The 12,280-nt window shown below is 36.1% G+C and overlaps 1 protein-coding gene across 3 annotated transcripts; it reads left to right on the top strand.

The window, feature by feature from the left end:
* Positions 1 to 3,907: 3,907 nt before the first annotated feature.
* Positions 3,908 to 10,964, top strand: LOC136225589 (hydroxyacylglutathione hydrolase cytoplasmic-like). 3 transcript variants are annotated; one of them, XM_066013669.1, is made up of 7 exons: positions 3,908 to 4,051; positions 4,136 to 4,258; positions 5,421 to 5,582; positions 7,027 to 7,105; positions 7,848 to 7,961; positions 8,948 to 9,124; positions 10,773 to 10,964. In XM_066013669.1, the coding sequence occupies exons 1-7, from the start codon at positions 4,005 to 4,007 to the stop codon at positions 10,845 to 10,847; spliced, it is 777 nt and encodes a 258-aa protein (XP_065869741.1). In that variant the 5' UTR covers positions 3,908 to 4,004; the 3' UTR covers positions 10,848 to 10,964. The 3 variants fall into 3 exon arrangements, with proteins under 3 accessions (XP_065869741.1, XP_065869743.1, XP_065869742.1); XM_066013671.1 differs by having other exon boundaries at positions 3,914 to 4,051; positions 4,136 to 4,220; XM_066013670.1 differs by lacking the exons at positions 3,908 to 4,051; positions 4,136 to 4,258 and adding an exon at positions 4,578 to 4,750.
* The last annotated feature ends 1,316 nt before the right edge of the window (positions 10,965 to 12,280 follow it).

The raw sequence follows: 12,280 nt of genomic DNA, 5'->3' as shown, positions 1-12,280 counted from the left end.
TGCTGCGCATTCCGCCAGTTCTATAGCAGCTGGTTTGCACGGCCCGCCATCTGTTCCGGTTCCATCGTTTTCCTCTCCCAAATCCACTTATTCCTCCAATACCAAATGTACCATATAAGGTTTGCACAAGCTCCTGCAACTTCCTTTGAGCAAATTTCTACCAGTTTTCTCCATCATGATTGAAAATCCACCACGCTAAGATGTCTAAATTCAGCAAGCTGTGATGCTTCCCAGGCTCTTACCGCGATTGGGCATTTAAGGAAGATGTGTGTGACTGTTTCCTCCTGATTTAAGCACATCGGACAATGTACCTCTACTTCCATTCTACGGTTGTGGAGTGTTTTTCGTGTCGGGAAAGTATTCCAGGCCGCTCTCCAGAAGAAGTTCTTAACTTTTGGTGGACAATCCATTTGCCACAGTTTGCTCCAGGGTGTGTTACGGATCTCTTTCGCCGGCTTTGGGTATGATTCCATCAATGCGTAATATGCCGATTTTACGTTGTATCGGCCTTTCTTTTCTTTTCTTCAAAACAAGTTGTCTTAAATTTCACTTGACGGTAGGGGTATATTATTAATTCTCTTCCTATCCTCTTCTGAAAACAGAGATTCTAATCGATCTTGGTTTCAGGCCCCGTTTTGCATTAACTGATCTATTGTCCAGTTTTTGATAGGTAAGAGCGGTACTGATCCTGGCAGTCCCGAGTCCAAATCTAGCCAGCTATCTTCCCATATCTTCGTCCTTTTACCATTCCCTATCCTCGATCGTGTATCCTTGTTAATCATTGCTTGCGTTTTGTGGATGCTTGCCCAAACAGCGTTGGGATTTGCCCCTAATCGAGCTTCATGGAAATTTGATTGCGGGAAGTAGCGTGCCTTGAACAATCTAGATACCATGGAGTTCGGGTTAGTTTGGAATTTCCATGCTTGCTTGCCTAAGAGAGCCAAGTTAAATTCAAAATTGTCAAAAATTTAATCCGTGATGAGAATCGGATCCATGCTAAGAACGGGATTATATTTACGAATTTTAATCCTTTATTCGATAATCCTATGAAGCGTGCGAAGTTCAAAATGAAATAATTTAATCACTTTCGAGTTACATGAAGATGAAATTGATTCAAAAATCACCATATGAATTTTAACCATTTGGATTTATGGGGAAAATAAAATCAATTCAATATGAATTGATTTAATTCTTTTTCAATGGTTAAAATTACAACTTCCAAAAAAACCATGTGAACCTAATCAATTCCATGAGAATTGAGTCTTGTTTTCTCATTTGCATTATTGTCAAATTATGGGTATTGATTTTCTTTGTTTTAATGGTTGACTAAATAAAGTACTTAAATGCCTTTGTATTATTGTTGTTATTAAAGATATGTAAGGGCAATTCAAGTCATTGTTTGTATTTGCTTTACCTATTTAAGGGTGAGCTTTTTCATATGTAAGACACAAGTTTCATCTTAATAAAAATATTACTCTTAAAGAGTTGTGAGTGATTTCTCTTGTGTTCTTTGGGGCACTACTTTGAACAGTTCGGGATTAAATCCTTAATTGTTGGAGACTGTGATTGGGTCTTTACAACCTAGTTTTGTAAGGGTTCTTTTCTGTCCGACCCTGATTCGTTAGCTTTCCTAGGGATCAAATCTAGTTGTCGGGTTTTCGAGGCACTGTTCCTCGTGGGTTCGCATCACCTCTATTCGTCTACTCAATCCTATCTACCACTGAGCACTATAACCGAGTACTCAGCTTCTCTCTACTACTGAGTACTATAACCGAGTACTCAGCTTCTCTAACCTTTTACAGATGATACAAGATTTGTTCTCACTGGGTGAAGAACACTTTAGATGAATAAAATCACTCTAGACTTTTACACAAAATAGGAGTTGGTGTAAGAGCTTGCTTTTTTCTTTTCAGACAGCTTCTATTTTGGATTTTACAAGTGAATTGACTTGAAGAAGATTTTCTTGTCTGTCTTATGTGCTTGTATGCGTGTGTGATCCAAGTGATGAATTGGCCTTTTTATAGTAATCTTGAGGCTTCAATGATTTGAATCCCGACATAGCCGTTGTGGGAAAACGGTCTTCTTCGTCATCACTTGGTCAGCAGTCAGTGCTGCAGGCCAATCCTGTCTTCTGTTTTCGCCAAGAGCCAGGTTTGTCTTTTAACGCCAGGTTTGTCTTCTTGTGCCAGGTTTGTCTTTTAGTAATTTATCAAATGGTCCATGCTTCTCGAAAAGGTCCTTCCGACAGATTTCTGAGTCTTCTGAATATTGCTCAGACCTTGTCTTCCAAGTTGACGGATCATTGACGTTGACCTGACGACTACTCAGCTTGACTTAGCGACTTCGCCTTCAAGCTTTTCTGAAGAAGACATTTCTTTTCTTAAAGTTGAGTTGCGTTCTTACTCAGCTTCTGCTGTGTGACTTGCGTCTGCTGACTTTAGGCTTTCTTTTATAGACGTTCAATTCCTGTTCTTATTACTTAACTTACTCAACATTGAACAACCACATTAGTACAATTAAATCAAAGCACTTAAATTTAATCGTTTAATCATGGGATTATCTTAAATAATTTTGTCAAATCAAAATCATGTGGAAAGGTGTTTCAACAAACTCCCCAATTTTGATGTTGGCAAAAGTATTTAGTAAGGAACTCAGTGTAGAGCTCCCCCATGATAGTTGACCTTTTCTATTATTCTGAAAATACTCCCTCATAAGGGTTGGATCTACTGACTTAGTTCAACTCTAAACCTTATAAGATCTAATCGAGTGGGCTTGAATCCACTAACTTAGTTCAATTCTAAACCTTCTAAGATTTAATCGAAAAGAGTCTAAGGTCAGCTTCAGAAGTAGGTCAATACTTGAAGCATTTGGGCCCCCTACAGCCATGGGCCCTAGGTCTGGGCACCCCTGGCCTAGGCCCAGGGCCGGCCCTGATCGCATTAAGCCATTGCTTACTAAATTAGTAAGTTGTGAACATCTAATTCTGTTAAAAACACATAATTAATTTCATTTGTATTTGAAATTATATATAAAAAATATTTTTACAGTTTGAATTAAGGTTCTTACAGGTTTCGTATATAGTCACATTACATATCCAAAACTGCTTTCAAACAGTTAAAAAATACAAATTTCAGATGCAGGTGAGATGAATAACATTATGTTAACTGAATTTTATGTTCAAAACTGATTGTTTTGGTCATCAATGGCTTATTGTGATAAATAAAAGATCAGAGGCTTAATATATCTAAATAGCAGATCAATGGTTTAATGAACAAAAAAAAAATCATGAGTCTGCTTTTTGCCAATATATTAAAATATATTAGAATCTCATACCATGATCGTAGTCGTATGACTTCTTCAAGGTGCGAACATCACACGTTCCACCTGCAGCTTACTTTTTTGGAATTGTGCTTAAATGACTACATTTTAAGCAAGTTATAGGAGCTATCGAGATATTTTAAATAAATTGAGAGAGTTATTGAAACACGTTAGAAGTTTGGAGGACCAATTAAACTTTTTGGATAGAGGAGACGATGTATTAAGTCTAATTTAATTTTCGGCTTAAAACATAATTTGCCTTTGAACTTGTCCAAAAAGATTGATTGGTCTCCTGAATTTACACGGTGTCATGATTAAATCCCTCAATCTATAAAAACTCCATACAAATGTATAAAATAAAAAGTTAATTTATTTTAAAGACTTAAAATCACGAATTAAGACTCCTGAGCCCACCCCAATCCCGAGTCCGACTCAATTTATTGCATGTTGGACTGGGTTTGGGCTTGGGCTCGTCAGGTTTTATTAAAAGCCCGATAGGCCAGGTCCATACCAGGTCTAGAAAAATCATATAAAACGGTGGCGTTTCCCGACCTGTTTGTACTACCACGTGTTCTATTCTTTTCACCACGTTGTGTTTCGTTACCCTTCAAAGTCGCAGCACTCTCTGATGGCGGTCCTAATTGGGTTTTAGCAGTAAGTGTGAAATTGGAGAATAGATAGTGAAGATGAAGATATTTCACGTCCCTTGCCTAGAAGATAACTACGCATACCTGTACGGCGAGATTATTAATTTGGAGCTTCTCTTTCAATTCTCAGAAATTTTGGATTCGTTTTAAATTCATAATTTTTGACGCAGGATCATCGATGAGACCACTAAAGAAGCAGCGGTGGTGGATCCAGTGGAGCCCGATAAGATTCTTCAAGCTCTCAATCATCACGGGGTAAATCTCAAGCTCGTTCTTACCACGCATCATCACTGGTACTAGTTCAATTTCAAATTAGAATTGATTGAATGCATGATTGCTTCTATTCTTTCAGTAGTTTTCGAGCATCTGTTCCCAGCAGTCATTCAGTAGTTCAATCTCAACCTAGAATTCATTGAATTGAATGATTTATTCCTATTCTTTGAGTAATTTTCTAGCATCTGTCCCCAGAAGTCATTCTTTTGGTTTCACTGGTACTAGTTCAATCTGAAATTAGAGTTGATTGAATGATTGATTCCTATTCTTTGAGTAATTTTCTAGCATCTGTCCCCAGAAGTCACTATTTTTGTTTCGCTGGTAATAGTTCAATCTGAAATTAGAATTGATTGAATGATTGATTCCAATTCTTTGAGTAATTTTCTAGCATCTGTCCCCAGAAGTCTGTTTTGGTGTCATTTCGTACATAATGTGACAACTCATAAGATTCTTCAAGCTCTCAATCATCACGTGGTCATTCTCAAGCTCGTTCTTACCACCCATCATCACTGGTATAGTACAATCTCAAATTAGAATTGATTGAATGAATGATTGGTTCCTATTCTTTGAGTAATTTTCTCCCATTTGCCCGCTTGTAAAAAGTTTTTACAGGACGTCCCGAGAATTCATTGTTTTGGTTTCACTGGTACTAGTTCAATCTCAAATTAGAATTGATTGAATTTATTCCTATTCTTTGAGTAATTTTCTAGCATCTGTCCCCGGAAGTTATTGTTTTGGTTTCACTGGTACTAGTTCAATCTCAAATTAGAATTGATTGAATGATTTATTCCTATTCTTTGAGTAATTTTATAGCATCTGTCCCCAGAAGTTATTGTTTTGGTTCCACTGTTACTAGTTCAATCTTAAATTAGAATTGATTGAATGATTCGTTCCTATTCTTTGAGTAATTTTCTAGCATCTGTCCCCAGATGTCATTCTTTAGGTTTCACTGGTACTAGTTCAATCTCAAATTAGAATTTATTGAATGATTCAGTCCTATTCGTTGAGTAATTTTGTATTATCTGTCCACAGAAGTCATTGTTTAGGTTTCAACGGTACTAGTTCAATCTCAAATTAGAGTTGATTGAATGATTCATTCCTATTTTTTGAGTAATTTTCTAGCATCTGTTCCCAGAGTTCGTTTTTGTTTCATTGAGCGCAATTATATGCTTCTTAAATTAGGGATCATGCTGGAGGAAATGAAAAGATGAAGGAGCTAGTGCCTGGGATTGAGGTCTGCGGTGGTTCCATTGACAACGTTAAAGGATGTACCCATAAACTGGACAACGGTGATAAGTTGACTCTTGGTTCTCATGTTAATATTTTGGCTCTTCATACTCCTTGGTATGCTTTCTTACAAGCTCGCCATCATTTGTTACCCAGTTATTTTTAACCATAGCTTAGTTGAATTTAAGCTCGAGTTTTATGCTTTATGCAATTCATCATCTGCTTAACAAGGTCTCGGTATTTTCTGCAAAATCCTCAGGAGAAACTTGTGGGTAAAAAAAAGTCAGATTTCAAAAGGCTCTCCAAATGCTAGTTTTTTAGCTGGAGTATATCGAGAATTTGTACTTGTAGCTTTGAAATATTCAAAATTCCTGTACATTTTAGCCTAGCTCATGGTAGATATTGATATGACTATCTCATTATTGAATTATGTATGATGCTTTTCTTCTCCATGAATTGGTATGAATAGGGCTGCAAATGGGGTGGGGTGGGGGTGGGGACTGCTTCCCCATCCCCGTCTTGATGGGGAATCCCATGTCCATGCCTATTTATGAAGTTGGTAAAATATAGTTCCCGTGCGAATCCCCTTGGGGATCCCATTCCTCATTAGTCATATTCTAAGAAAATGAAATTGAAAGGAAAGCCGTAAGGTAAGTTCGTTCTCTCTTTGTATTCCACTCGTAGTAGGCTTGCTTGGTGAAGGAGATGGCAAGGCTTGCTTACTTCAGTCTATAAAGGAAGTACCTGATACTCCTCCCATGAGTAGTACATTCCTTATCCGCCCTGATGTCCCATTCTCGGGAATCTTGGGAACATGACCTGTAAGCACCTTACCGCACCACCCAGGACTTTTCATTGCATGAACATTAGAGCTCCTATAGCTTATATAGGAAGGATGCTTGCAGAAGAAAGAGTTACTTAGTTCGTTTTGCGCGTTAGGTTCGTGAGGCTCAACGAGGCTTGTGATAAGCTGGCATAATGCTTGTGATAGGTTGAGCTAAAGCCCTTTAAATGTGATTCTTCTTAGGTGGCATCCAATGGACTGCCCTAGCCATCGAGAGATCCCAAACTCTAATACATCAATCTATCAGATATAAAAATAAATAAGAATTTATCCAAATATAAAAATAAACATCTGAAAATTCATATAAATATTATTATTGTGAGAATCTCCATGGAGAATCCCTGTAGGGATATGATGGGGATGGGATGGGAATCCCTGTAGGGTGGGGATAGAGGTCCCTGTCCCTGCCCCTGCCCCATCCCCACCTCGAGGTAATTTTATTCCATCCCCACTCAATGGGGAAAATAAACGGGGTTCCCCGTCCCCATTGGGGCGAATCCGCATCGAGGATGAATAATCCGTGCCCCATTTGCTACCCTAGGTATGAAAGTGGGCTAAGCTCTTTTTCCTGCTCAGGAATCTGTTGAACAGGCTTCTGAACTCCTTACTTCAAATTTCTACCATGTTCCATGGTTTTCCTTTCACCCAAATGTAACAACAATTCCTTTTATTATAAATTTTTTATGTCTTCCATTTCACTAACTTTCTTGTTTACAGTCATACAAAAGGTCACATTAGTTATTACGTAACTGGCAAGGCGGAAGAGAATCCAGCAGTGTTCACTGGAGACACGCTAGTAAGTGCACAGATAGGTCTTAGTTTGTTTATTTGGAATGCTATTGCTTTCAGATTCACAATACAAATTGGTTGTCCTTTTAGGAGTTATGAAATGTTTTTCGTGGAGTATAGCCAATAAATGATTATCAGCTTTATGCAGTTGTGTATATGGATTTTATCATAGATAAGCTAGTTAAAGGAGGCAATATATGTAGGGTATAAACTTTAAACGTGCTACTGTTAAATATGGTATTTTCTCAAGCATAAGTTATGTAGTCCACCTAAACCATTTTAAGCCATTAACTTTTGTTAGGGCTGTAAATGAGCCGAGCCGCTCATGAGCGGCTCTGCTGATAAAAGCTTGACCGTGTTCGGCTTGATTTATAAATAAGCCGAGCTTGAGCACGACGAAACTCGACTCAAAAGCTCGCTTGGTTGTAGGTTCATGATGTTCATGAACACGCTCGTGAGCAAGCTTGGTTCAATTATTTTTTTAATAATAGTATTTCTACAAAGAGAAAAATGTAAAACAACATAGTTTTGTGTTGAAACAATTTCAAATGAATATAGTAAATGAACATAATTAATGAGTTGTTTGCAAGCGAAGTTCATGAACAGAATTAGCAAGCTGCTCGCCAGCAAAGCTCATGAACAAGCTCGCGAGCAGCTCACGAATAGGATCGTGAGCTCAAGCTTGTCAATTCAGGCCAAAGCTCGGCATGGTTAAAGCCCTAACTTTTGTAACCTTGTTCAATTTGCAGTTCATTGCTGGCTGCGGGAAATTTTTTGAAGGAACTGCAGAACAGATGTACCAATCACTTTGTCAAACTTTGGCTTCATTGCCAAAGCCTACTCAAGTTTACTGTGGCCACGAGGTAATTTATTTGTTTGTAAACATAATCCTGCTTATTAGTACTTATTTTCCTTTATGATATAAATGGAAAAATTTGAATGCTTTTAAAAGTCAATGCATATGAACGAAAAATATATAGAACTTCGGAATGCATCATATTATTTTTACTACACATCTCTAATCCTTTTTATACTTTTATGTTTAAATTAAGCTATTCTTGTAGTTTCATTGTGTTCATCAGAAAACTAGACTTTTATGATGTTTGCACTATAAAGGTTCCAATACAGATGAAAGATTAAGAACACAGGTTTACTAGCTCGATTGAGTGATTTATGTTTAAAGATGAGAATGCTAATTGAGGAGTTCATTTTGTTCAACCTACGTTCCATGAAAACGGAAATGAAACGGACACCAGAAAACGTTATTTCTAACACATAGTCGTCAAAACATAGCCGAGAAACTGAAATGGAAACAGACACGAAACCCGGAAACACTATTCAAGAGGAGTTTCCGTGCCATATTATCAGGATAGCATGTAAGAAATTAAGAAGGTTTATTCACCGAACCAACTCTTGAGCAGTTTTAGGGTCATGCAATAGTTATTAACAGTAGTAGTTGGTACATCAAGTATAGCTATGTTGCACGGACACCGGAAACGTTATTTCTAAAACATAACTTCATAAAATAGCCTGCAAATGAAAAAAGACACAGACACGAAACAATCACGGAATGCAGAAACGCTATTAAATAGAAGTATCCGTGCAACATTGAGTATAGACCATTGTCTGCATCAGATGTGATCTACTAGTAGGTTCAAGCGAGATTGGAACGGAACAGTATTGATAATCATTTGATAGTTATTTTTCTAGCTAGTGAACGATAATTGGTTCAATCATCGAACTGGATTTCTGTCTTTGCTAAATGTTGTTGTTTCAAATAGTGGTCATGCTTATTTTGAATTCGTTTATTTTGATGCCAATGTAACATCTTTTATCATGCTTCCTCCAGTACACAGTCAAGAACCTGCAGTTTGCTCTGACAGTTGAACCAGACAATGTGAAGACACAGCAAAAGCTCTCATGGGCTCAGAAACAGCGGCAAGCAGGGCTCCCAACCATCCCGTCAACTATCGAGGAAGAGCTGGAAACAAATCCATTCATGCGTGCTGATCTTCCAGAACTTCAGGTTTACCTTTTTTTTTTTTTTTGGGACAAGATTTGAATTCTAATGGTGTTAAAAAGTAGGCTTAATACATTATCAGCCCCATAAGCTTGTCCAAAAAGCTTGATTGACCCATCAGCTTGCTTGAATTGTCATGGTAGCCTCCCCCAACTTGCTTAAAACGTAGTCACTTAATCTCTTGGTTGCTAAGAAGTAAACTGTATACGGAAGTTGTTCACGTGCCTTGGAAAATTAAAACAACTTGACACCTAACAGTTTGTTTGGATGGAGGTATTTTTAGGGGTGTGCATCGGTTCGGTTTAAACCGCATACCGGACCGAACCGAGTGAATTCGGTTTTTCGGTTCGGTTTTTTTAACAATTCGGTTCGGCATCGGTTTTAATTTTAAATGTATTTCGGTATTCGGTTCGGTTTGACAGAAAATGTAAAAAAACCGAACCGCACCGAATTACACATATTTTATATTTTTATATATATCTATACACATATATTTGATTATACAAATTTTTTTTTTTTTATTATTGTTGATATAATAACTCAATATAGATATATTTTGGAAATATTTCAATTTTTGTTGTTGTTGAGGTAAATTTAATGAGAAAATATAGTGATTTTTATTTTTTATTTTTTATTTTTAACTTAATTCGGTTTGTTCGGTTTAAACCGAACCGAACCGCATATTTCGGTTCGGTTTTAATTCGGTTTTACCTATTATTCGGTTTGGTGTCGGTTTGAATTATTTTGATCATTTCGGTATTCGGTTTTTTCGGTTCGGTTCGGTTTTATACCGATGCACACCCCTAGGTATTTTAAAGTAAGTGAGGGTAGCTAATCTTGTTTGTTTTGAGGTGTAATTGAATGTAATATTAAGTGAGGGTAGGTGAGGTGAAATTTGGCTGATTTTCTTTACACCCCAAATTGGAGGGTAGGGAGGTGACAAATTTTTCTTTTCCAAAATTACCCTCTATATTTTATTTTAAAATAATTTATTTTAAAATAAGACATTGTTTGGATATAAAAGTAATTTTGTATATAACTTATCTTACTTTACCTTACCATCAAACCAAACACAATTACATTATTAAACCATCACTTACCTTACCTTCTATCCAAACACAACAAATTATTTCATTCACTTCACTTACCTTACCCTACCTTACTTTACTTTAAAATACCCTCATCCAAACAAAAGCGACACGTCAGACTTGGTTTGACACCTAGAAAAAAGGGAGTTTATTTATTTATTTATTTTTACCCTGAAAGCCCCAATTTTGTGAATTATGTAATAACATTGTTTACTTCTAGCTGTGTTTTAATAATCTGGAATACCTAACTAACGTCAAAAGTTCTCAAGTAATAAGAGATTGGATTTCACGGTAAAAAAAATTAACCACCTTTTTTCCTACGTGTCAGTCTAGCTCCCAGTCTAACTCCGACATGTCGCACATGTCAATTTGTTCGCGTGCAACACATCTTCTACGTGTAGTTTACTTCTTTGCAATCAAGGGATTAATAGATTAGATTTTAAGCAAGTTGAGGGACTATCGGGTCAATCAAGTGAATCCTATGGAATTTGGCATGGCACGACGGACTTTCTTTCTACTGTTTAGAGACAATAGCTTTCTTATGTCAAGGCTTGCTTCTTTTGCAGGCGAGGTTGGGTTGTGACTCGCCAGTAGAAACTCTTCGGAAGACGAGGGATTTGAAGGACAATTGGAGAGGCTAAATCAGGTTCTTTCAAATTACTTTGATCATGCAGAAAACAAAAATGTGTAACTATATCGAAATTCTGCTATTAAATTCTCAAGTTGATATATATTATCCTCAATGTGCTTGAAATGGAGTAGATGGCTACCTTATCTTCTTTTTCTTCTAAAATATGCCAATTTTTTAATATATCAAAATGTGAATAGATATGAGAAATACTAACAATATTGAAAGAGATGCAGTTGGCTAGCTAGTTTTTTATTAGGAGAAATTATCAGAAGTACCGGATCTTTCGTATCAAATGGAGGATCTCTATACAGATTTTGCCATGTAGAGCATGGATTTGCACATGTTATAGGAAATCTCATCATTATATTTTAGGGTAAATTTCAAATAAAACCCCTGTTGTTTCACTAATTTTCAGATAAAGGACTGTGGTTTACTTTTTGTCAAAACGAGGATTGAGGTTTTCAACTTTAGCAAAATAAGGACTTTTTCAATTGATATTATTAAAATCACCATTGTCGACTTAAAAAATGACATATTTTAAAAACTACTAACATTCTAAGCAACTTTGATTCTTCAACTTTTTTATTTTGAGATTATTTAGATGAAGTTTGGTAAAGAGAGAGAAAATTAATGTTTAGAGAGAGAAAATTCCAAAAAAGATGATTTTCGAAAATTGAAAATGTAGTTCCATAGAAAATATGGTATTGAACAACTTTAATTCTTGAAAATTTTCATTTTCCGGTCGTTAAAGATGGTTTTAATAGCATTAATCCAAGTACGAAACCTCAATCCTTGTTTTGACAAAAAGTAAACCACAGTCCTTTATCTGAAAATTAGTAAAACCACGGGGGTTTTATTTGAAATTTACCCTATATTTTATTAAGTGGGATCACAGTACACGTGTCAAAAAATGACACCATTGAGGAGAGTTCATCTGCTTTATATTTTATTAAGTGGGATCACAGTACACGTGTCAAAAAATGACACCATTGAGGAGAGTTCATCTGCTTGTTATGTATTAAGCGGAATGAGGCTTTCAAAGCTTCACTTAAAAAAAAGTAATAGAATACAAGGTTAATTACATATAGATGTCTTGTGGTTTCATTGATTTGCTGATGGATATTTGTGTTATTTTTTTTTTTCAAATGCAATCTTGTGGTTTGTAAGATTTTGTATTTGAGTTTACTGTGTCAAAATTTGGCTGATAATGACCTCGAAATGAAAATTTTCAAGAGTTAAATGATATTTTAAGCAATTTAATTCTTCAACTTTTTAGGTTTGAAGTCATTTAGGTGTTTTTTTACGAGAGAGAAAGTTAATATTTATTAAGAGAAAACTCTAAAAATAATGATTTTGAAAAATTAAAAATATGGTTCCATATATGATACAAATCAGTTTTAATTCTTCAAAATTTTTATTTTAAAGTCGTTAACGTTGAAACCA

The sequence above is a fragment of the Euphorbia lathyris genome, chromosome 4, assembly GCF_963576675.1.
Source record: "Euphorbia lathyris chromosome 4, ddEupLath1.1, whole genome shotgun sequence".
NCBI lineage: Eukaryota > Viridiplantae > Streptophyta > Magnoliopsida > Malpighiales > Euphorbiaceae > Euphorbia > Euphorbia lathyris.
This window is presented reverse-complemented; position numbering and strand designations above follow the sequence as displayed.